The following is a 24,954-nucleotide window of genomic DNA, read 5'->3' on the forward strand; positions in this document are numbered from 1 at the left end:
GTGTTGAACGACTCATTCTGAGTATCCTGAACAAGTAACGAGCTCTACAGTGCCTACTGAGAAGAAATATAGCCTAGAGCGTATAAACTTCTTAAAGTTCTTAATTTTGAGTAATTTGTTATGGAAACCAGTATTGACAACAGCAAATACTACAATATTGCTGATTTATGTATCTGTTCATTATTTACTTATTAGAAATGACAGATGTTGCAGAAATTGAAATTATAGGCTATGGGTAGATACAGAAAATGCAGGTTATCAGTACATAGAGTCGGAGTCTCCAAGGGAATTTAAGGTATGACGCTGGTTGACTATAGCTACTCTGTAGCAGTCGAATTCGACATATTATTTTAGAAACATATATACTGACATAATCACCATCACACACAATATACAGCAAGTTTTACAAAGTGAACTATGCGCCAAAAGTGCATTTTACCCCGCATACAACTACTTGCACACACTAAACAAAAAGATTTCCCGTTCCAGGTTGACTGGCGCGTCGGGCCAACTTCAGGAAATAGGGGTTGAGGAAATATGAATATGATGCACATATTCCAGGATTGTGGTTACAAAAAGGCCTGAATTTTGTGTTCAAATATATACAATTTTAACACATTGTATATATTTGAACACAAATACACATTTTTTGTGTTACTTTCAAAGCATGCGGTAGTTACTACGTTTGTGTTACAAATAGGCTATGCAATTTATGTGTAACAAAGGTAACACTTTTAACAGCAGTGTGAAGCTAGCGACAGTAAGGACTTTCGCGCGGGTCTGAAAATTTCAAAATAAAAGTCCGACGATAAAACCACTGTTACGTTCAACAAAATGAAATTAATTCAGGACAAATCGGACTGCAGTTGTCCTAAAATATGAACTATTCGTTTTCTATTTGTACAATATTAAAACAACTTCGATTTTAAACACAGACATTGTAAAACTATTCACAACACTAATATTAATTACAAACAAATCTGTCTTTGCTTTTGTAAGTCACACAAAAAATGTCACTACAAAAATTCTGTTCACTGTTTATAGTTACTGCTTAATGTGAAGGCCAGTTGTACTTCACATCCTGTTACAAGCCCAGGTGTCCAATACTGGCTGTTTCCTGCTATGAACTGTATCATGACTAATGACTATGTGTGTCATATTCTGAGTTCATAAAGAGATTTAAATTAATTCAAGACTGTTTGACTTGTATGTGCACTTGTTAAAAACTGTATGCATTCAACAGTACAAGCAGAGGATAGGAATACACTATTTGCCGAGAAATTGCATGTTTAAACCCCAGCCACATCTTCTACGATGCTTATTTGATATAAGTGACACCATATCATTGAGGCAACATGTCCAGGGGAGGCAGCAGAGCATGTTATCTGTTATAGTATCAGAAAGCAATTGTAACTTAATTGAATGATATTCGCCTATGTACTGCATGTTCAAACCCCAGCCACATTTTCTATGACGCTTATTTGATATAAGTGACACCATATCTGAAGAGTGGAGGGTCCAAGGTATACAAAACACCCCCATATCGAGACAACATGTCCAGGGAAGGCAACAACGCATTATATATGTTATAGTATCAGAAAGCAATTGCAACTTAATTGAATGAAATTTGCCTATGTACTGCATGTTCAAACCCCAGCCACATTTTCTATGACGCTTATTTGATATAAGTGACACCATATCTGAAGAGTGGAGGGTCCAAGGTATTCAAAACACCCCCATATCATTGAGACAACATGTCCAGGGGAGGCAGCAGCGCATTATATATGTCATGCTACCAGAAAGCAATTGGGATTTAATTGAATGAAATTCGCCTATGTACTGAATGTTCAAACCCCAGCCACATTTTCTATGACGCTTATTTGATATAAATGACACCATATCTGAAGAGTGGAGGGTTCAAGGTATTCAAAACACCCCCATATCATTGAGACAACATGTCCAGGGGAGGCAGCAGCGCATTATATACGTCATGCTATCAGAAAGCAATTGGGATTTAATTGAATGAAATCTGCCCTATGTACTGCATGCTTATACCCCAGCCATGTTATTCTGTGTGCGATGTTTTCACCTTTACAAACAAGTGTTAATACTGTCCTGTTCTCCTTGCCATTCTAGTGAAATATCCCGCCACATTTTTATATATATATATATATTTTTTTTTTTAGTTGCATAGTTGATGTTACAAGGTAGCACAGAATGTTGAAGTAACGCATTTTAAATTACTCTAATTCTTCCCTTACCATTCAGTTAAACTCATGTACTGATGTAATGTTGTATTGGATATTGCAATAATAATTAAAAGTAATGGGTGTATTTTATCTATTATTCTCCATTTAAAATTTTGGATTGTCATTGTTAAAAATGTAGGGAAAAAAAATAGAAAAAATGAAGACAGATTTGTTTGTAATTAATATTAGTGTTGTGATTAGTTTTACAATGTCTGTGTTTAAAATCGAAGTTGTTTTAATATTGTACAAATAGAAAACGAATAGTTCATATTTTAGGACAACTGCAGTCCGGTTTTTCCTTAATTCATTTCATTTTGCTGAACGTAACAGTGGTTTTATCGTCGGACTTTTATTTTGAAATTTTCAGACCCGCACGAAAGTCCTTACTGTCGCTAGCTTCACACTGCTCAGACAATAGCATTAGGTTGGTCGTAGAAATAGTGTTGTATTACTACTAGCTAGTGAAACCGAAAATGTCTGAGGACGAAGGAGATTTTATTTTTGATCATGGGATTGTTGTGCCCTATTGATTCATGACGGAATACACAGAAGAAGAGCTGGCTAATTTTCAGGCTGATCGTGCGAGAGCGAGTCAGGAGCGGACCGAGATTGAGGAACCACAGGCTATTCCCAGGACAAATGGCAACTGGTGGTAGACATCCTATCTATCACAGACAGATGCGATAGTGTTAGCCAGCCCACATAGTACCTATCTCGAGCTGTTTGACCAACGATGAGAAAACTGTGGGTACAGCTCCAGGCTTAAGACAGTCGCCTTGGTAGTCGTTGCCTTCAAAGTAGTCGCTGCATACCCTTAGTCCTCGTTTGCGAACTTCTTCGGCTGTTATGTTGGGGTATCTGATTACATCCAGCCATGTCTGGCACAAAGTTGCATTGCGTGGAAAACTAGGAAATGTGCTTTCAAGTCAAGTCTAACGGGGCATTATAACAACTGGGTACATGCACCTCATTATTGCACCTCATTATTATACCAATATTGCATCAAACAAAAGCTAGCAGACGTTAGTTTGTTCGATTTCAATGCTAAGTTAACGGAATGTTTTGCTTCTCGCTTCTTCTCGATTTGCTGCAAAACGAAATTGAAGAAGAAAAAAACGGAAACCATACTACTATGTGAACTTGCGCTAAAAAAAAATAGGTCTTTGTTTCTAATGTTAGACATTTAAAATGAAATAACTAATCGAAAAATGAAGGGTGACGCATTCATTAGAAGGACAATATCAGTCATCAGAAGCAGAAGTGTTATAAAGTGTAATTCCCCTTTAAGGGTGTTTATACACTTTGGTTTCACCATATTGAAATTAAAACACTTTTTATGCATTACCCCCCATATCAGGGCACCATAATATTGGGGACATATTCATGTTGTATAAATGAAAGTAGTCATGTTTAGTTAGTGCTTTGTTGCATGTCCTTTGCATGCAATGACTGCTTGAAGTCTGTGAACCATAGACATCACCAGGTTCTGAGTATCTTCTTTGGTGATGCTGTGCCAGGCCTGTATTGCAACCATCTTCAGCCATTTTCAAATGCCAGTAAGACTCGAAAAGCAATCAAAAGCCTAGAATCAAGACTAGATACTGAAAGCCCTCTTATACCTGCACTAAAGAAGCAATTGAACTCACCAGACTAATCAGAAAACACCTGTGAAGTCATTTGTCTCAAACATTATGGTTCCCTGAAATGGGGGCCGGTGTATAAAAAGTGCTGTAATTTCTACATGGTGAAACAAAAATGTATAAAAATGCCCTTTAATAAAAGCTGAGAATCTGCACCTTAACCACATGTGAATTGTGGCTTTGAGATTGATCACAAATGTAACATTGTGGAGTACAGAGTCAAATCAAAAAAAAAAAATATTTGTCCCAAATGTTATAGAGCTCCCTGTATATATATATATATATATATATCCTCAGTAGCCATAATGTGGACAAGCATGCACAGGCACACAGTGTTATAGTGCAATATGGCTTTTCAGCACACATATTTTATTTAAGCCACTGTCGAGAAAAACTTCTTGAAACAGTTATAGTGTATATACTTTAATATATATTTAATATCAGTATACAGTACAATATACAGTATCAGCACGCTTCCACTGTAAGCAAGGGCTAAGAAAAATGCTGTTTGAACTTTTTAAAGTAGCTATAGCGTATACCCCATGTACTTCACTTGCAAATGCATAGTACATACACACTACCTAGTCCTTTGTTTATTATATCCCAATTGAAATTTAGCTACATAGCTTGTGGAAAGGTTAAGATACAATTCATGTATTATAAATATTCCAAATTAATATGTATTCTCCCTCTAGCCGGTGCTGCAGGAGAGAACATTGAATGTGTTATTGAATTTAACCCGCTATCTAATCTGCAATCCTATCAAACACACCTTGTGTGCTTTCAGCGTGCTGCGCATGTGATGTTACAATTCACTGTGACACGGTGATGTGGACAGACATGTCAGGCAATGGCATCCGTGGATCCAAACAAATCCTCTCTGAGTGAGATTTTACGGGCGTGCAACCTGAAGGTTGGCTGTTCTCTCTGTGTCGAGAAAGAGAATGAAGTTACTTATTCCCTGAAAATCATCAGTCACAAATGCAATGGAGACCTGCTGCTGGCCAGAGGCCGGGAAAAGGGGAGAAAGTGGAGGCACGTGTCTCGTCGACCTAAAGTACCGAACCCAAGCAAGTATGCTGTGTGCTGGTTCTTTGTGGAAGGTTCCGGGTGCAAAAAGCACAAAAACCGGTGTACATTTGCCAGAAGCATCGAGGAGGCTACAGTGTGGACCTTTCTTAAAAACCACCGCATGGACATCAGCACTTTGAGAGCTCTAGTGTCAGACACCAGCAGGGCAGCCCCCAGACAGTTGGGGACACCAGAAAAAATCCTGTCTGAGTTTGGAGGGAAGTTCTGCGAACTCTGTGAAGCTTGTTTCCACGGCAGCCCACAGGTGATCTCCGCCAAGAGGTGGAACAACACCTGCATGTCAGAGGCAGCTCATGCCTGGAAGCCGGTGTTGGTTCATTACCTGGCAGAAGGGCCAAGCAAGAAGGTGTACAACGAAGTCCGGCGGCTGCCTCCTAATGCGAAGGACAACCTGCGGTACTGTAGCCACGTGGCCCAGGGCGCCCCCTGCTGGCACGGACACGCCCGCTGCCAGCTCGCCCACAGCGAGGTGGAGATGGCCGTGTGGAAGGAGGAGGTCGGTGGCGGGTGGGATCGCAAGGAGCTGCCGCTGCTGTCCCAGGGGAGGGGACCTCCAGCCTCGGCTTCCCCCAGCACCCAGGTGGAGATCTACTGCAAAGCCTGCCTGCTGACCAGCACCTCTAAGGAGAGCTTCATCAAGCACTGTGCTTCCCTGGAGCACGCTCGGATGATCTCCGAGGGCAACACCGTGGATTGGAAACACCGTCCTCCGCCACACAGCCGCAAGCAAGAGTTTCTGCTGTGTGACAGGTATGGTACGGCTGTTAACCCACTGTTATTTCATATGGCCTCTCAGCACTGTGTGTCAGTGACCGTTAAACAGCCGAGTCAGTGGAGATTGTATGACATATGAGGAAATGTATTTTCCAGGTGATGTTAGTCAATATATAAGGACATCATAATACTGCATAGCATGACATGGACCATGATCATGGTCATACTGTAAATACATCTGGGCCACAATTTGCACTGAGTAACTTCCACTATCCACGATGATAATCCCACTCTCACTGCAATATTCCAATAAAATAACTTTCTCTTCTTTCCCGAAAAAGTGCAGTCTTCACATGAACAATTCAGCAGTTCAGTTAGAAAAAATTAGTTATTTAGTTATTTAGTTTACACTTTATACTTACAGACATGACCACATGTGCAATCACAGCATCTATCATATTTATGTGGTACATACAGCAGTGCCTTTTCACCTTCCACCTTTGTTTTATGTGCATATGAATGTAGCTCCCTTCAGTTGCACTGCTTGATGTTCTGTAGGAAGGACTCTTTGTACAGGAAAATATTTTGTTTACATTTCCTTTCACCTAGAAATATAAATTGCCTGACATAAATACTGTGATTGCTACTTAAAGGGAGCTCTTGCATTCATTTGCTACATTAAGCACTTCATTCCCAACCTCCCGCTTGCACCCAGCTAAACTTGCTTTGGGTAAGAGTGCCTGCTAAATGTACAAACACTCACACACGCACTCATACACACGCACATATATCTACATGACATGGCCAAAAGTATGTGGACACCCAAATATCACACCCATATGTTCTTGTTGAAAATCTCATTCCAAAACATGGCCATTAATGTTGTGCAGGCCAGTCAATTTCCTCCACACCAAACCATGTCTTTATGGACCTTGCTTTGTGCATGGGGGCATTGTCATGTTGCCACCAAGCTGTAAGCACGCAATTCTCTAGAATGTCATTGTATTCTATAGCATTAAGATTTTCCTCATTGGAACTAAGGAGCCTAACCCAAACAATGAAAAACAGCCCCAGACCAAGGGGTGTCAAAATACTAATGGGGTACTGTCCATTTTTTTCATTACTAGCACTGTTTAATCTTTTATTTTTTGTGTCCACCAGCACTCATGCCATCCCATGCCAGGGGTCCATTGCACTTCAATTTGTATTCATTTATTTGTTATATTCTTTTACCCTTTTGGGTCTGGTAAGGATTATTGTGAAAAAATTTTAACATAATAAGGAAAACATTTAGATGCTTTGGTACACATACATATGTACATACATACCCATATAAATACATAGATGCACACATGTACATACACATATACCAGCATACTTCTACATACACATGCACTATTAGGCAGACAAAAAAATCTGAATTTAGGCCATTTATGTGAAATGAACACGTTGAAAGAAACGCGCCATTCCACGCCCTGTTACTCTTTCAGTATCGTTCGATGTTACTCACTAGTTAGAACTGCCTCCAGCGCTCGTTTCTGATCTGAGCGTGCTGATGTGACCGTTTCTCTGCAGGCCTGAAGCATGCGAGTATGGAGACAGATGCTTTCGGGCCCACTCTGTGGAGGAGCTGCAGGAGTGGCACATGCGAAGCACAGAGGCTCAGCAGATCCAGCACACTGTGCAGGCGCAGGGCCTGGGGTCTTACAGGGACCGCCTGCTGCAAGAGTACAGGAGCAGCAGTAATGTAGTCCACATTGTGAGTGTGTCTCGATAGGACCAGTAATAAGTGTAATGGAACAGGGCTTCCCAGGGCTTCCCTAAATTTGTAGTTACGTGCAAGAGATGTTTTTAAGAGTACAGTCTAGTTTCTGGGTATATAAAGAAACTGTCATTAATCTTAACCATAAGACAACAAATGATGATGTATTTTTGTGGTTTGAAAGATTAACCCTTTAAGTCATATTGTATTAGCTCCGTTAATTTTTAAAGTTTCTATGATACAGAATAATATTGCATGTACTGATAAATTTAGCATACTTTGTAGATGTCAGAACAAGTTGATGATGTCACTGTCACCCATGATGAAGATTTAAGTGTGGAGTGTGAAGAGACCAATTCTGAGCTGAAATGGATTTTTCAGATAAAAACAGAGGTGAGACACTTTGCATCTACGGTAATACACAATTTAACTAACTTATTACATATATAGGTTCACTATAATTTTGTTTGATTTTCCACAGCTGAACTGGAAAAGTGCAGGTTAAGGGGAACTTTTCAGTGGCTTCATGGGGACTTGTAGGGCTAATTTGGTGTGTCAAGCCCCTCTTCAGTTTTAATAATGGAGCATCGCGTAGTTCTGGCAGGCCACGAGAGTCAAGCGCTCCGGCTGAATCAGCTGATGGCTCAGCTGAGTGATGTTCGCCTATCACAGTACATTCACTTAACAGGGCGGTCTACTTAAACAGCCTCCCTCTACTCATTCGGCTGCTCCTCCTGCATGCAAGCTGCTGCACGTTGCTTTGTAAATCCCCTCCACCACCCCAGCTCCATCCCTATGTGTCAAGAATTTGCATTTCTCCATTCATATGTGTTAAGAATTTGTATTGCTCCATCCCTATGTGTTAAGAACTTGCTTTGCTGCTGGATCTGTTCTGTGTGTACCCCTCTAGGAGGGTTTGGCTGCTGGCCTCCTGACCTTATCCACGTGGGCTGCGTGGTTGGCGGGAGAGCTCCAGAACAGAGCCATACCACCAAACATAACTGTATTGCCTTTACTGTCAATAAAGATCTACTTTGATGACAGTGCTCCTGACAGAAGAATGATTTCAGAAAATGACAAGGAACTGTTTCCCACAGTGTCTAGCTAGTAACTTGACTAACTTCTGTAAGCTAAGGACAGTAATGACATGCAACAGCACACCTCAGTAAAGTAACGTGTTGTTGGTCCTGAGATGAATATACTTCGGCACATTGTGTCGCCATCAGTAAAAACAGGCCAAATATCTATGTAGTGAACTGAATGGAATGACCGAATTTCAGTTGTAATTCAGTTATAAAATGTTTTGTATTTTCAGAGATTACTTGCCCATGTCGCCTTGCTGAAACAGGATCCTGGAGCTATATTCACTCTCGGTGAAATTACTCCTGAAGGTCCCTCTACCTACTCCACAGGAAACAAGTTCTGCACTTCTGACATGTCCTATGACATTCCTGTGTCATGCAAACCCTTACACCCAGGCCTTTATGAGCAGTGGGTGGTGTTTGACTTTGACATGAGGCCAGTGCTGCTGCAGAAGCTTGAGGTGAGGGTGGGAGAGCAGAGCTCCATCTGTCCTGTGTGGATGAAGGAGGACATCGGGCCTCCAGTTCAGAGTTTGGAGCGCTGGCACCAGGGAAACAGAGTCATTATTCCCTGTTTGAACAAGACAGAAGAAGAAGAAAAGCTTCTGAAGGAGTACAAGCCTCCTCAGATAAACTTGCAGTTTAACCCAAGATCTGAAGCCAACATGTCCATCACCTTCCATAACTACAGAGAGAGAATGCACCACTTCCTGTACAGAGAGGAACTAGCCCAGGAAGACATAGTGTCCAGGTAATGTAAATATGATTACACTCTACAGTTTTATTTATGATCAGTAAAAAAATTTTGGATTTAATTCCAGCGGATGTTTTTATTACATAACTTAGTAATTGTAGATCTTACCGTAGATGAGGTGTATTTGCTCTTGGTATTAAATATTATTTTTAGCCCACTACTAACACATTCAATGTCATGTGCTAAAAAATACAAAACAGATAGTATCCTTACTAATCTTAAAGTGTCACCTAACATAAACTGCATGCCTTGTTTTTGTTTAGTTTAGCAATGTAAAATTATTTTGAAAAGATTGCTTCACATAGACTATTACTAATTTGACTAAATCAAGAAGAAATTAGTAATATATACTGTGAGCTTCATAATATTTTGGACATAATGTTCCAGAATTTTAGATTTGTAATCAAACTAATCACACGTGGTTAAAGTTAACATTCTCAGATGTTATTTAAGAGTATCTATACTGTGGTTTCACCAGGTATAAATTACAGTACTCATTGTACATAGCCCCCTATTTCAGGGCACCATAACGTTTGGGACAAATGGCTTCACAGGTCTTTCTGATTAGTCATGTGAGTTCGCTAGCTTTCTTAGGTCAGGTATGAGAGCTTTCAGTATCTAGTCTTGATTCTAGGCTTTTGATTGCCTTTGGAGTTTGTTACTGGCATTTGTCAAAATGAGAACCAGAACTGACCGATCCCAAGCCCTGCCTTATTTTCTTGACCTCCAATCACAACTTGACAACTGTTGCTATCTGTCATAACCTCTATCAAGTTTTCAGGACTTCAGCATCCATGCCATTGGTTCCTGTAGACAAATTTCATAATTTAAGGCTCTGAACATAACAGAAGATGCAACTGGGATCCTAGCAGTGTAGCTGGTGTTTTTTTATCCGCTTACAAAACCCAAAGCAAAATTACTTCAGTGTCAGCTTTGAATCCCTCTCCGTGGAAGACCACACCATCAGATGAACAGAAACACAATTTTCTTTTTGTAATTTCCACGATTCTAGTGCTTTCTGTAATTTTTCGTCAGTTGTGGATGGTAGCTGGTAAAGTTAATGTAGCCAACAGTTGGTTATTGCATGTTGTACAAAAACAAACTTTAAAGAAATGAAAAGGGACACATGGTTTCATCACCCTGTTTCACTAATGCAGTTTGAGCATTGTGGGAAAAACAGGTCCCAGCCTGGGCCAGAAGCGCTGGGTGTTCTCCTCACACTGTTGAATACTTCTTCAAAATATACACTTCACAGAGTCTGATGCAACTTGATTTATTGCAGGTAATTCAAAGATAACATGCAAGAACCCGGGCTGATCTGCACAGATCAATACAAACACTCCCCAGTCACTTCCACAAGACACTCACAAAACACAGACAGGACACACTGAACTCCCCTGGAGCCAAACACTCCTTTTTATCCTGTCTTGTCAGCTCCTCCTGTTGTGGAGCTTAAACTTGGTACTTCCCACATGCTTACATCATTTTAATTGACTCCTTCCAATACACCATTGTTTCTCATTTTCTGCCCAGATTGTACACTATTATTTCCAAGCCCACTTCCTTTCTTATATAAAAAATAAGTGTTCACCACTCCTTTCTTACGTGAGACTGGTAATCATCTCATCTAGACCCTGTTGGTTCTATCACTCATAACATGGTCTGTTTGAAAGGCCAAGTGTACATTGTAGGAGACTGTACTTACATTATGTGGAGGTTTCTGCTGGTTGTTTATACTTTGACCATGGTCTGACCACTCTTAACTCTACAAGTAATGTTAATGATATGATCCATCAAAGTGGTGATGGCTGTAAGCTTACGTGCACTTCCTTTCCACAGCATACTGTTTCTTACAATGTTCTGTCAGGGACAAGAAAGCATGCTCTTTCCCTGATGCATGAGATCTAAAGATTGATTAATGTTTTTAAAAAAATAAAAATAAAAAAACACTGTGATTTAAGCCTCTTTTAGTTTTTCAGGATTTTCAACAACTTGGCTGTGGCTGCTCAGGGACTTTGCCAATATTTTTTTTTACAAACACCCAGCGTATTCATAATGCTCCTCTGATTTGGAGACTTATGTATTGTATCCAAAACCATTGCATTAATACTAAAAACTGATAAACAACTCACCCGATACTGCAAGAGCAACGCTGGTTTGTAGTGTTTTCTTTAACTGCTAGCTGACTGGGCTTTATTTGCAATGTGAGAACTAACTAATATTTCAGCTCAGTTTTTCTTTTCATGTTGCCATTCTCTCATTTATTCAAATCCTTTCAATTATTTTCTATATCCTTTTAAAGCATACTGAAGGCCTTGCTGCCGGCTTCTAGTTGATACGTTACGATACATCCCAAAAATCGATCAATTGTTTCTTGTGGTAGGTGGCTAAAGTGCATAGGCAGGGCATGGGATCGATCGATTGTGCCAATGAAAGTCAAGGAAGCCATTATTAGGCTGAGAAATAAGAAGGAAAAAAAACTGTCTGAGACGTAGACCAAACTTCAGCTTACCAAAATCAAATAAAAATAAAGTGAGCGCTGGTGAGTAATCGCAAAGGGCCTGGTAGGCCAAGGAAGTCCTCTACAGTTGATGACCAAAGAATTTTCACCATAATGAAGAAAACCCCTTGAACACCTGTTTGACAGATCAGAAACACTCTTCAGGAGTAAAACATGCATGTGCCAGTGGTTGCCAGTTGTAAACCACTAGTTATCTGCAAAAACAGGGTGAACAAGTTACAGTTTGCTAAAAAGACAGCAGTGTTCTGGAAAAATGAAAAGTGCTGTAATTTGTACATGGTGAAACCAAAGTGTATAAAGGCTGAGAATGTTCACTTTAACCACATGTGTTTCAGTACAAATCTAAAATTGTGGAGTACAGAGACAAATCAAGAAAAAAATAGAACAATCTTTGTCCCTAACATTATGGAGCTTATTATATATATGAGCACTTTATTCAAGCCATTTATTTAAGGGCTGAGACAAATGCTGTTTGAATCCAGGTGTAAATATTTCTCTGTTTTTCAACCTCCAGACTCAGCCTCAAAGACAGCATCTATTTGTCTGACAAAGTTTATGAGCCTCAGTTTGGCATGAAGATTGCTCTTTCAGAAGAACTTTTTGCCTCAGTTCCAGCACCGTCTATGCTCACCCCTGACACACCAGAGGGGTTTATCCTAAAGAGAGGTGTCCGGTCAGCTCTGGTAGCAGTTTCTTCATTTGTGGAAAATCAGCATCAAAAAATCTATGAGGCAGTCATTGTTCCAGATGCTAGCACTGAGAGGAGAATGTACCTGCAGCTCTCCAAGAGATGCTGCACTGAGCTGGATCTCCAGAACAACACTACGTGTGAGATGGAGGTCCAGTTTCAGCTGAACCGCCTCCACTTCTGCATGATGCACAAGGCTGTAGACCTTCTACCAGATGTAGAGTGGGTTTTGCCAGACCTGATGAAGAGCTGTGTCCCAGTGCACACAGGAAGATACTCCAGGCTCAATGCAAAGCAGCAAGCAGCTATGGCTTTCATCGTTGGGGATACACATGACAACAAGACTGTGGCACCACTTCTAATCTATGGACCCTTTGGAACAGGGAAGACCTTCACCCTGGCCACTGCAGCTAAAGAGCTGGTACGGCAACCTGGAACCAAAGTTCTGATCTGTACCTATACTAACAGGTAACCACGACTTCATAAATGCTTATTTCATTATTAATTATAGATATGAGTGCAAATTATGTACAGTACCAACATGCACAAGCCTACACATGTGTATATGTGACTGGTTGAAGTCTATTGTAATTTTATTGTAACTGATAGTAATTTGTCCTATAGTCGGTGAGCATCCTCTGGCGATGTGTTCTGACTGAGTAAAACTGCGATTTTAACACAGATGTTTAGTGCTGTTCATTTTTACGGTAAAATTTTTTTTAAAAAGTTAATCACTTTCTTCCTTTAGCTCTGCAGATTTGTATGTCAAGGATCACTTTCATCAGTATGTAAATGCTGGACGTACTGAAGCCAAACCTCTCAGGATAAAAGCCAACAAAAAGGGAGTGCCTATGAGTGCAACTGATGACATCACGCTGCAGTATTGCCATCAGGATGGCCAATCTTTCACATGTCCTGGAAGACCCACCTTAGACTCTCACCGAGTGATCATAACAACAGCATTCATGACAGGGGAACTCTATAACCTGAATCTTCCAGCTGGTTACTTCACCCACATTCTGATTGACGAGGCCTCACAGATGCTAGAGTGTGAAGCTCTGATGCCCCTCACTCTGGCAGGGCAAGGAACGCGAGTGGTTTTGGCTGGAGATCACATGCAGATGGGTCCAAAGCTCTTCTCAGTGGACGAGGACCAGCGCTCCAACCACACACTACTCAGTCGCCTCTTCCATCACTACCAAGAACAAAAGAATTCTGTGGCCCTGAAAAGCAGAATCATATTCAATGAAAACTACCGCTCCTCTGAAGAAATTGTCGATTTTGTGTCCTCTCACTTTTATGGCAAGAGTGGTGCCATCAAGGCATGTGGACATGTGCCCCCTCACCCACAGTTCCATTCCCTGAGGTTCCACCACGTTCGTGGAAAGTGTCATTTGGACGCGACTACAATGTCCTGGTACAATCTTGATGAGGTTGCATGTGTTGCAGATGTAGTGCAAAAACTATTTGAAGGATGGCCACGTCAGTGGGGGAATCAGGAGCAGAGAACAATCTGTGTTCTCTCTGAAGGAAGTCAGGTATTTTTCCCTCACAGGAAATGTGCTTTTTTGAAAAGTGCAGATATGGGTAAAATAAACCATGCGTGCAGATTCTTAAATGCAACAAGAAACTGTGTTAGGTATGGTATTTTAATGTTAACTTATGTATATGATTGTCAGTGCGCAAGTAACCCCATAATTATCTTCCATTTCCATCTAAGGTTGTCCTTATCAGGAAAGAACTGAGAAAAAGACGTCTTGGCAGAGTAACCGTGGAAAATGCGAATAATGTTCAAGGTATCATTCAAAATCTAATTTTAACAAAAAGGAGCTAATGTTTAATGTTGCAAAGGGTCTAAAAGAATCAGCTGTTTTCCAATCTTTTTTGTCCAGTGTTGATGACCCACTGGAATTTTTCTTCATGTTAACAGCACATAACAAGGGCTTTTTCACAGATACACAGACCAGCAGATCGTAGTTGCCGTTTCACAGGACTCAGGGGAACTGGTTTCTCTCTAGTTGCATTGAGTTCTTCCTGTAGTTGTACGATGGTTTCTCCTGCTAGACAATACAAGATATTTGTCTTCTGCCTGGTCTTCTCCTGTTAACATTACTGTCCATCAGGTGGAACATTCTAGGTGTTTACTGAACACCACACCTGGAAATCTTAAGCTTCTTTTCAATTTCTCATTGGGAATAACCTTCTTCCCACAATGTTTACTTGGCCCCACACATCTAAGCCTAACTCCTTTGCTATATTTATATGCTATATTTCTTGCAATTTTAGTACAGGCTAAAAATATTACGGTACCTGAGGTATTAAAGAACTTAAGGTAGATAATATTTCACTCAATGTAATTACCCCTCTGCCTCCCTCCCACTCCTCTACCTCCAACATTGCAAAATGATTGAATAGACTTCCAATAATTAATTTAATTGTAATTAAAGCCAAAGGAGGCTATTTCGAGGAAAATCGAGTATAAGTTTATTTTTAAGTAAAAGTCATCTTTTTGTGTTATTATAGGTAGAAATAAAAAAATGTTTGTACTTTGGTTTGTTATTCAATAAATGTGCATATATTAACAGAATTCTTCTGTACGTGAAGTTAAAAATAAAATTATTTTGGCCTTTACTATATATATACATTTATATGTATGTATACATACGTACATACATATACATATATATATACAGGTGTGTGTGTGTGTGTGTACACGATATAATATTAAACACTGGCATGTTTTCATTTCCTTGAACAGGCAAGCAGTTCCGGGGAATAGTGATGTCAACGGTTCATACTCGAGAGAGTCTACAGTCCTCTCACACCACTTGCCTGGAGTTCTTCAACGATCCACGGGTGATGAACACAGTCATGACCAGAGCACAGTCCCAGGTCATCGTGGTGGGAGATGCTGCAGCTCTCTGCTCCTTTGGAAAGTGCTCAAGGATCTGGAAGAGCTACATAGAGCAGTGCATCAAAACGAACAGCGCTGAACCGCAGCACCTCACAGAGGACTGCCTAGAGTATGAAATGGAGGAAATCTCAAGATTTATTAGGCCTGAGAGCAAGAATGTCAGTGATGTTGAATTGGTCACAACCACAACTGGGGCAAATGGCCATGTGGATGAGATACTCCAACAGCTGATAGAAGATTACAGTTCTGTCAGTGGTGAAGCAAATGAGGCTGAGCAATCAGAGGATGAGGACCGTCCAAACTTCAGTGAAGAAAAGAGAGCATATTACTCTAATGCTGAGAAAGACGCTCTGCTGGAAATGGTGAAAAAGCACCCAGGAGTGTACAAACATGGTGAACTGGTAATGGAAAGATTTGACACTGGCTATGTCATGCCATTTGATAACCCCACTGCACATATCGTAATCACAGGAAGAAAGAATTTGGGCATGTCCTTCCCTGGTGATGAGGTTGTAGTGGAAAAATCAATGAGCGGCAATGGTCTGGACACCTGGAAGGTTTTAGGTGTCACCAAGAATGCTGAATCTTCTCAGTCCTATGTGTGCACCTTTGAGGACGATGATAACAAAACACAGGAAAATGACTATGTCTCCAAGGTCATGGTACCCCTTAACAAGAATGTCACCAAAATTCGAATTTTGGTTAGCAAGAAAAATCGCAATGTGATCCCAATATTTAAATATGATGATGGAAACTGGGAGATTGAAAGGTACAAGACCTTAAATGAAGAGTCAAAGCGGAAGCATGTCTATGTTGTACATGTGGTGTGCTGGAAAGAACACTGTCGGTTTCCATTAGGGAAGGTAACAGAGGTTCTACCCCTGGGAACATCCTTGGATCAGGGGCTGAAGATTCTGGATAAAGAATTCGATCTCAATCGACCTCCCTCTGATTGTGTCCTGAGTGATTCACAAAATTGTGCTTTTACCAAATTGGACGATGGGAGCCGGGTGAATTTCCGAAATGTAACTACTTTTACAGTTGACCCTGAAGATGCCAAAGATCTTGATGATGCAATTAGTGTTCAGGAGTTTGATAACCATTATGACATAGGGGTGCACATTGCAGACGTGGCAAGTTTTGTAGTTAAGGACAACCCATTAGACGAACATGCAAGAGAACGTGGAGCTACTTTTTATCACCCCAAAACTGCAAAAAAAGAGCCAAATTACATGTTCCCAAAATCAAGTGTGAAACAATGGAGTCTTCAGGAAGGGTATGACCGCAGAGCTGTTTCATTGCTTGTGACTGTGGACAAGGCGACAAACAGGATTATTGCCAGAAACTTTGTGCTGTCACTGATAAAATCAGATAAACAGCTGTCATACGAGGAAGCTGAAGACATCATCTCAACACATAGCGGAAATGGGCTCCATTTTGACACATTGAAAGGTTGCGTGGCTGTGGCTTATGAGTTTTCTAGGGCCCACAGGAAAGCCAGGCTTCACGGTGACTGGCTGTATGCACAGCCCGACAACAGGACATCCATTGGGAGAAGAAAATCCCATCAAATGATTGAAGAACTGATGATAATGTTTAACAACTTTACTTCTGAGTTTTTGATCAGCAACAAAGAAGCTTATCTTTGCACTCCCCTGAGATGCCAGGCATCCCCCGATGTCATGGGTGTAAACGCTCTGAAAGACAAATACAAAGACATTGTACCACTGTCTGTGCACTTGACACACCATATTGGCAGTGTTGAGCAACCTTCTGGTGGCAAGAGTTTCCAGGTGTTAGCTTCACTTTGGAGGAAGCTTCAATCTGCTGCTGAGAGAGGGGATTTTTCTAAAGTGGCAGACCTGATCACAACTGATGACATCCACCCACAGCTTGTGCCTGCTATGTCAGAGTTCAGGAGTTTGCTTGGCAAGTCCTACACGATTCGTTCCAACTCGGCACCAGAGGCAAATGTTGGTCACTACTCTTTGCAGCTCAAATCTTATACAAATGCATCTTCACCCATCCGCAGGTACCTGGACTTGATCCTTCAGAGACTTCTCCATGCAACAGTCAGTAAAACTCCGGTCCCATACTCTTGGCAAGAAATCGAGATTTTGTGCGATAAAGCTGTCAAAACAAGCAAGAAGGCAGAAGAGTACCAAAGGAAGGCTGAAACCTTCTCCCATGCTGTAAACCTGAAAAAACAAAATTCTCCAAAGCTGGCATTTGTCACTGCAGTGGACCCAGAAGGAGACCAATTCAAGTTGTCATTTCCCTTTGACAAAGGTACTTTGCCTGATTATATACCTGTTCTGTACAGAGATTTGCAGCTTGAGGATCAGCCACAGTATGACAAAGACTGCAGGCACATGAAGCTAACATGGAGAAGAAGAGTGTACTCCATCAACACCACCAAGACATATGTGGAGCTCAAAAGACTACACCAAAACAATCCATGCACTGATGTCCCTCACCAGGCTTGGCAAGACATTGTGGAAGCACTAAAGATGGAAAATTGGGAAATGGCAGTGTCAATCATATTGAGCACTAACACAAATTATGCTGCCACTGAAAAGAATGACAACATAGATGGCTTGACAGAAATTGAGACAGAGCATTATGTTGACCTCACACTCAAGCTCAAACCCGGAGATACCCTTCTAGTTCAGATGACAACAGAGATGCAGCTGGGGCTTCTGATGCCCGCCATTCAGTTGCTGAACATCAACGAAAAGTTTGAAGTGTGTCTGAATCATGCCCACAGTCCTGTCGACTGTTTTTCCAAATATGCACAGCGTAAAACAAAGTCGTTCTATGACAATGTTGAGGACTATGCAAAGATCTGGGGACCACTTTGTGAAATGGAGTCTGCTTCCACTGCTGTGGATGAAAGTGAGAGCATAATCATTGAGGACTTGGAGCTGACATGGACTAGAGTACGGGAAGGCAGTTTTCTTCTTCCCATTGGCTTTCTTAAAGATTGGGCCATTGAATGCAACCTTGCCAAGTGCTACTTGTGCATCAGAAAAAGGGACTTGAAACAAACTGTGGCTATTGATCAATCTGAAGATGTGGATCCCAGCAATTTTACTTGGGTAGCCCATGGAGTCACTACTGGTTCTTCCGAGACAAAGAAGAATTCAGAATACAAAGAGGTGAATTTCTATATAAACCATTTGCCTATGGACACAATTCCAGATTGTGTGTACCAGAAAAGTACAAAGTTCACAGTTGAGATCATCCCAAAACTTCTTCCTGATGTGTAAGTATTATCGATAGTCACCAGGTAAATGAGCTTTCTTGTTTTTGAGTGTTAATGGTAGTTATCTTTTTGATCTTCATACAGCAGTCCCTGGCTAACCATGGCTTTGTCAACTGCAGATTCCATGTATCCGCATTTTAACTTTGTATACCATTTCACCAAGTGTGCCATTAAATTTTATGTATCTGTGGTTCAACTAGGGATAATGAAATACATTAGATATGACCACATTAGATATGAGTAAATAACAACATTCTCATCTTTCAACCACCGTTATTTCCAAGCCCCCATTCCTTTCTTCTGTTCCGTTCTCCTTCCCCGTCTTGGCACAAGACATGTATTCACCTTATCTAACTCCTGCTGGATTCTGTCATTCACAACATGGTCTGTATGAAAGGCCTAGGTTGCATGCAGGAAGCTGTGCTTACATTGTATAAGGACTTCTACAGCTGTGCATATATTATGTGCAAACCTCTACAGATTGTTAATACTTTGACCAGGATCTGGCCATTGTTAGTTCTACATGTACTGTTAATAATATAATCCATCATGGTGGTGATGGCTGTGAACTTAAGTGTACTTCTTTCCCACAATAGCCTTGGAACCTACCCCTGTATTCCCCATAAGCTATTAGGCTTCTCAAGTATAGACTAGTTTTGCCAACCACTGAACAAACTAAAGCAATTCTGAAATCATGGATGTCCATATGTCCAGGTTTACACTCCTTTGCTGGGCTATTGTTGTTTTCTGTGTTTGGTGCGGCAATCGTTGTTAATTCCGTGTTTTCCAATCACAACCGCAGAATCTGAATCTGCGCTCTCCACTAGTGTGGAATGAGATTTTATTAGCTAGTTTCCAACAGTTGTTAAATCTTGTATCTTCTAAAAGTAATACATATTTCATGTTTAAATTTGAAGGTTGCTTTTTTGTCACTTTCAAATAATAATTATCTTTTGAGCATCTTTGTGTTTTCTTGTTTTAATGCTTTCTCTTTCAGGAAATACCATACATATCTTATAAAGTAAAAATTGAAAAATGTGTTCTTTCCTGCTTCGTAGGCGCAAAGAAAATGCTGTTAACAACCTCATCCGCACAAATGAACTTGTTCAGACAATTGCGCTGGGACGTCGAATTCCCAGAGGAGGTAAACAAACATGACATCACATGAAAAACGTCAGTTATGATGTCTTATTTGCTGGAATAATATCACTGTTGACTTCTTATGCTTCAGCTCTCTAAGAGGCCTGTTTTGTTCTTGTTGTTGCCCTGTTTTAAATCGGCAGCTTCTGAATCTCCGGTGCCAAGGTGGAAAATCATGAGAGAAATCCCACCAGAAGGCCTTCCAAAACTGAATGAAAGCCAGTATGCTGCCATTGAACAGGCCATGAAAAACAACTTTACTGTCATCCAGGGACCACCTGGTAAGACTAAAACCACAATGTCTAATCCATATTTGTTTTTTTTTTATCTTGATCTATCTTGATTTTCCCTAAATAAACACATCTTTGACCAGTTTAGGGAAGACTAAATATAATTCAAAAGGTTTGCAATAGTGGATGGCATACTTGCCATCTCCATTGTTATTTTCACTAGATACAAATATGTGGTTCACATTGTGACAATAAATCTCTGAAGAAAATTTACGCATACATTTTAATATGTATGCTAACAGTAATGGTAATAAGAACAGTAAGTAATTTACAGTACTTGGTTTCCATAGTACCTAAGGTTGTTATTTGAGGCTGCCAAACATTAAGACGTTGGTTAGATGTCCAATCAACGTAGGTCTTGGTTTTTTAATGCCGGTAATTCAGTGAGTACAAAACACTGACAAGTGGTCACATCGCGACTCCACATCGACAAATAGTTTGGGGGGAGAAGTGTAATAATTCCTCATAGAAATCAATTTTTTTTTCAGGCACCGGAAAAACTGTGGTGGGGGCTTACATTGTGTACTGGTTCCTCGTGCTGAATTCTGAGAACCCCAGGCAATGTCAGGATCCTGAAGAGAGCAAGAAGAAAGAGGTTATTCTCTACTGCGGCCCGTCCAATAAATCGGTAGATGTTGTTGCAGGCAAGTTCCTCCGTCTCCTTCCATCAGCAGTAACGTTTCTGCGGTGGCACTCCAAATTGAATTGGAGGGTGAGTGGCCCCTCTGCTAAAGCACGCCATTTCTGGTTTGACGACAGAGTACCTGCTGAAGTTTGGGGACAAGATAAAGCCGCTCAGGGTGTACAGCCGGCAGATGGAGATGCTGGAGTATCCCTATCCAGGAAGTATTCTCCAGCTTTCCCGCAAGTCAATGCGGCAAGAGAGGTCCAAGCCACAGCTCAGGTATAATGGATAGTGAAGATGGAAGCAAAAGATTTCTTTAGAAGGATGGAGATTATCGTTTTAAGCTTTTTCCTATTTGTGTTCTCAGTTTTACACGATTTCAGTTTAAAAATCTGTATTTCCGTTTCCTCTATAAACTCACCGATTTACATGTTGGCAGAATTTTCTGTGATTTTTTAAGGGGTATGTCTGCTTCGGCATACATGCTCACAGAGTCCTTCACATATTTTAATTTAATTTCATTATATTAACATATTAACATAATCTGTGAAAGTAATCTGCGTAATGGTAGGAGCAGCCGCAGTAGCATGTATCTTTTTTCCTGAATTCTTTCATGGGATACTGATACAACCATTGCATGTACACTACATGGACAAAAGTATGTGGATACCCAAACATCAAATATATGTGTGTTGAACAGCTCATTCCAAAACCATGGGCATTAATATGGAGTTCATCCCTCCATTGCTGCTTCCACTCTTCTTGGAAGTCTTTCCCCTAGATTTTGGAACATGGCTGTGGGTATTCAGTTCCATTCAGCCACAAGAGCATAAGTGAGGTCGGGCACTGATGCTAGGCGTTAAGCAATAAGGCGTGGCTCGCAGTTGGCGTTCCAATTTATCCCAGAGGTGTTCGATGTGGGTTGTGGTCAGGGCTTTGTGCAGGCCAGTCAAGTTCTTCCCCACTAAACTCAGCAAACCATTTCTTTATGGACCTCGCTTTGTGCAGGGGTGGCATTGTCATGATGTAACAGGGAAGGGCCTTCTCCAAACTGTTGCCACAAAGTTGGAAGCAGACAAATCTCTAGAATGTCATTCTATGCTGTAGCATTAAGATTTCCCTTCACTGGAACTAAGGGGCCTTGCCCAAAACATGAAAAACAGCCCCAGCCTGTTATTCTTCCTCCACTGAACTTTACAGTTGGCACTCCGTATTCGGGCAGGTTGCATTCTCCCGACCTTTGCCAAACCCAGATTAATCTGTCAGACTGCCAGATAGTGAAATATTCATCACTCCAGAGAACACATTTCTACTGCTGTAGAGTCCAATGGCGGTGTGCTTTATATCCGCTCCAGCCAACGCTTGGCATTGCACATGGTGATCTTAGCCGTGTGTGCGGCTGCTCGGCCATGGATTTCATGAAGCTCCCAACAAATAGGTCTTGTGCCGTTGCTTCCAGAGGCAGTCTGTAACTCGGTAGTGGGCGTTGCAACCGAGGACAGACGATTTTTACACAGTGCTCATTTCAGCACATGGAGGTCCCATTCTGTGAGCTTGTGTGGTCTACTGCTTTGTGGCTGAGCTGTTGCGACTACTAGATGATTCCACTTCACAATACCAGCACGTACAGTTGACCTGGGTAGCTCTAGCAGGGCAGAAATTAACAAACTGACTTCTTGGAAAGGTGACATCCTATGACAGTGCCATGAAAGTCACTGAGCACTTCAGTACGAACCATTCTACTGTCGGTGTTCGTCTATGGAGATGCCTGATTTTATGCACCTGTTAGCAATGGATGTGGCTGAAGTAGCTAAACTCACTAATGGGGGTGTCCACATAATTTTGGCTATGTATCTTTTCCCCTATCCCACCCCCCACACCCCTGCAGATTGCTGAGAATTTTTAATAAAACAAAAGAAAATTATTTCAAATGTTCTGTCATATGAAAGAATATTGTTCAGAAGTTTGATGGAAATGTTCTCTGCAGGACTTTTACTGGTCTCTGAAGAGTTATGTTTGTTCAGATAACAACTGTGTGTGTGTGTGTTATACAACATACTTATTTCAGGTCTATCACTATGCACCACCGTATAAGGGAACCAGACAATCCGCACTGGAAAGAGATCAAACAATTTGATGAAAGAATCAGACTGGCCAATGAATCAAAGGAGGCGATGACTGATGCAGATATTGAAGCGTAAGTTAAATACCTGGATTAATATTTGCTGTAACAGTGCTGAATAAGTGGGGAATTTCCAATGGGCTCCATGCCGCTCTTACTTGAGCTATGTTCTTGACAACACACACTGCTTTCCAAAGTGGTACTGCACAGCACCTGGCCTCATTTCAGACAAAATGTGCTCACCACTCATCAGGTCAGTGAGGATTCAAACGTACTGCTGTACAGAAGACTGCAGTACTGAAAAACAGAACATGGATATTGTAGATGAGGGGCCCTCAGTCTCATCCAGAAAGGGCTAGTGTGGATGTAGGCTTTTGTTTCAATCAAGCACTAACACACTTGATTCTGTTAATCAAGGTCCTTAGCAATGGCTCTAGTGGTTATATCTGGTGTGTAACTACTTGGTTAGAAGGAAAGCCTGCACCTACATGGGATAAGATTGAGGACCCCTGTTCTAGGTAATGACAACTACAAGAAACATTGCATCTATGCATGGAATTAATCTTGTTTACTTAATTCTGACTGGCTGTCAATAGCAGATGCTGCTTGGAAACAGATCGAGACTATTGGGCAGGTTGATAATTGGCAACATCTGCTATGCAATTATGTTTAGAATTATTTATTTTATGAGTCACTTCCTGTTCTCACAATTGTTTGTTATTATTTTAAGTCTCTATCAACATTATACGACCTCAGTATTAAAGGCAAATCATTGTTGGGGGTGCTGGGTGGCTCTCTCGGTAAAAGCGCCACTTGCAGCACGTGAGTGAGCACCACAGTCTCAGATCGAATCCGACCCATGCCAGTGCTGACTGTGGCCAACAGCCCCACAGGAGTGCCACATAATTGGCCACGTCACTCGGGGATATGGGAGGGATACAGTCGGTAGGGATATATAGCATTGGTAATTTTTCCAGCTACTGCTGCTGGCTGACAAGTTGCCCGTAGCTAGCTCTCTGCACATGCGTATGAATGGGTCTCCCCCGCCCCTGCTCTGAGCATGTGCAGCTTGCAGCTACTGTGTGAAAAGAAGCAGTTGGCTGGCAGGCACAACTGTTCTGGAGAAGTACCGGGGAGTGCCGTCACTGTCCCGATCTGGCAGCAGGGGCGGTATATGAGCATGCTTGCAAATAGTTTGCAAATTGGACATTCCAAATTTTGGTTAGATTGGAGATACCAAAGTTTTTACAATTTTATTTATTATTTTTTTTAATTATACAATTCTGGTAGGAATTCCATACCTGCTGCTATTCCCCAGGTTGCCACTGCAAATTAATTGAGTACTTAGTTGACCTACGTGGTTGAATGACAGTGTTTGTTTAAAAATGAACAGTAACATGACTTGCGTGTATAGTTACCTAACCAGATTTCCAAGATAAACACTAAATCTATCCCACAGTTACATGCACCACATTAATAATGTTTCTTCTTTCTGTGGTTGGATGTGCCTTTTGGTTAGACCAGTGGTCTCCAATCCTGGTCCTGGAGAGCTACAGGGTCTGCTGGTTTTCATGGTGACTCTGCACTTCATGAATCAATTAGAGCAGGTGATTACACAGTTAACTCAACTCACCTGGTGTCTTGGATCTCAATTGGGTGCTGATTTTAAGGTGAAAACAAAAACCAACAGACCCTGTAGCTCTCCAGGACCATTGTTGGGGACCACTGGGTTAGACAATGTGGAAATTACAAACCTCATTTTATTTACAGTAAGTTGCCTGTTTCTTCCTTGAGTCAACCCTCAGACTGAATTAAATTGCAAATTTATAAGTATTTCATCCTTTAGTTTCCCTTATCACGTTTAGTTTGTGCTTTCAATGGAAAACAACAATTGGCAGAAGAACCAAGGAGAAGGGAGATCTTCAAAGCTACAATGTCTGATATGTGCTCTGAGTACACATATCAGCATTCTGTGTGATGGAGGCTCCAGCTTCAAGCTTTAGCTTGGACACACACAACCGCGCATACACACGTGCGCATTGTCGTGGTTTTGGGTGTTAACACCATTTCTTTTCCATCTGCGTCATTATTTGGTT

At 41.2% G+C, this 24,954-nt stretch overlaps 1 protein-coding gene across 4 annotated transcripts in view; it reads left to right on the plus strand.

Moving 5' to 3' along the window:
* Nucleotides 1-24,954, plus strand: part of LOC118211028 (helicase with zinc finger domain 2-like) — a 34,687-nt gene that overhangs the window by 2,921 nt on the left and 6,812 nt on the right. For all 4 annotated transcript variants that reach the window (XM_035387743.1, XM_035387744.1, XM_035387742.1 and 1 more), the window contains exons 2-14: nucleotides 4,677-5,731; nucleotides 7,271-7,454; nucleotides 7,743-7,850; nucleotides 8,773-9,290; nucleotides 12,329-12,970; nucleotides 13,251-14,040; nucleotides 14,223-14,298; nucleotides 15,261-18,681; nucleotides 19,740-19,825; nucleotides 19,965-20,102; nucleotides 20,600-20,755; nucleotides 20,871-21,015; nucleotides 22,805-22,933. In XM_035387743.1, coding sequence (XP_035243634.1) covers nucleotides 4,740-5,731; nucleotides 7,271-7,454; nucleotides 7,743-7,850; nucleotides 8,773-9,290; nucleotides 12,329-12,970; nucleotides 13,251-14,040; nucleotides 14,223-14,298; nucleotides 15,261-18,681; nucleotides 19,740-19,825; nucleotides 19,965-20,102; nucleotides 20,600-20,755; nucleotides 20,871-21,015; nucleotides 22,805-22,933 — 7,385 coding nt within the window. In that variant the 5' untranslated portion in view covers nucleotides 4,677-4,739. The remainder of the gene's footprint in view (nucleotides 1-4,676; nucleotides 5,732-7,270; nucleotides 7,455-7,742; nucleotides 7,851-8,772; nucleotides 9,291-12,328; nucleotides 12,971-13,250; nucleotides 14,041-14,222; nucleotides 14,299-15,260; nucleotides 18,682-19,739; nucleotides 19,826-19,964; nucleotides 20,103-20,599; nucleotides 20,756-20,870; nucleotides 21,016-22,804; nucleotides 22,934-24,954) is intronic.

Source organism: Anguilla anguilla, chromosome 13 (genome assembly GCF_013347855.1).
Source record: "Anguilla anguilla isolate fAngAng1 chromosome 13, fAngAng1.pri, whole genome shotgun sequence".
Lineage (NCBI taxonomy): Eukaryota > Metazoa > Chordata > Actinopteri > Anguilliformes > Anguillidae > Anguilla > Anguilla anguilla.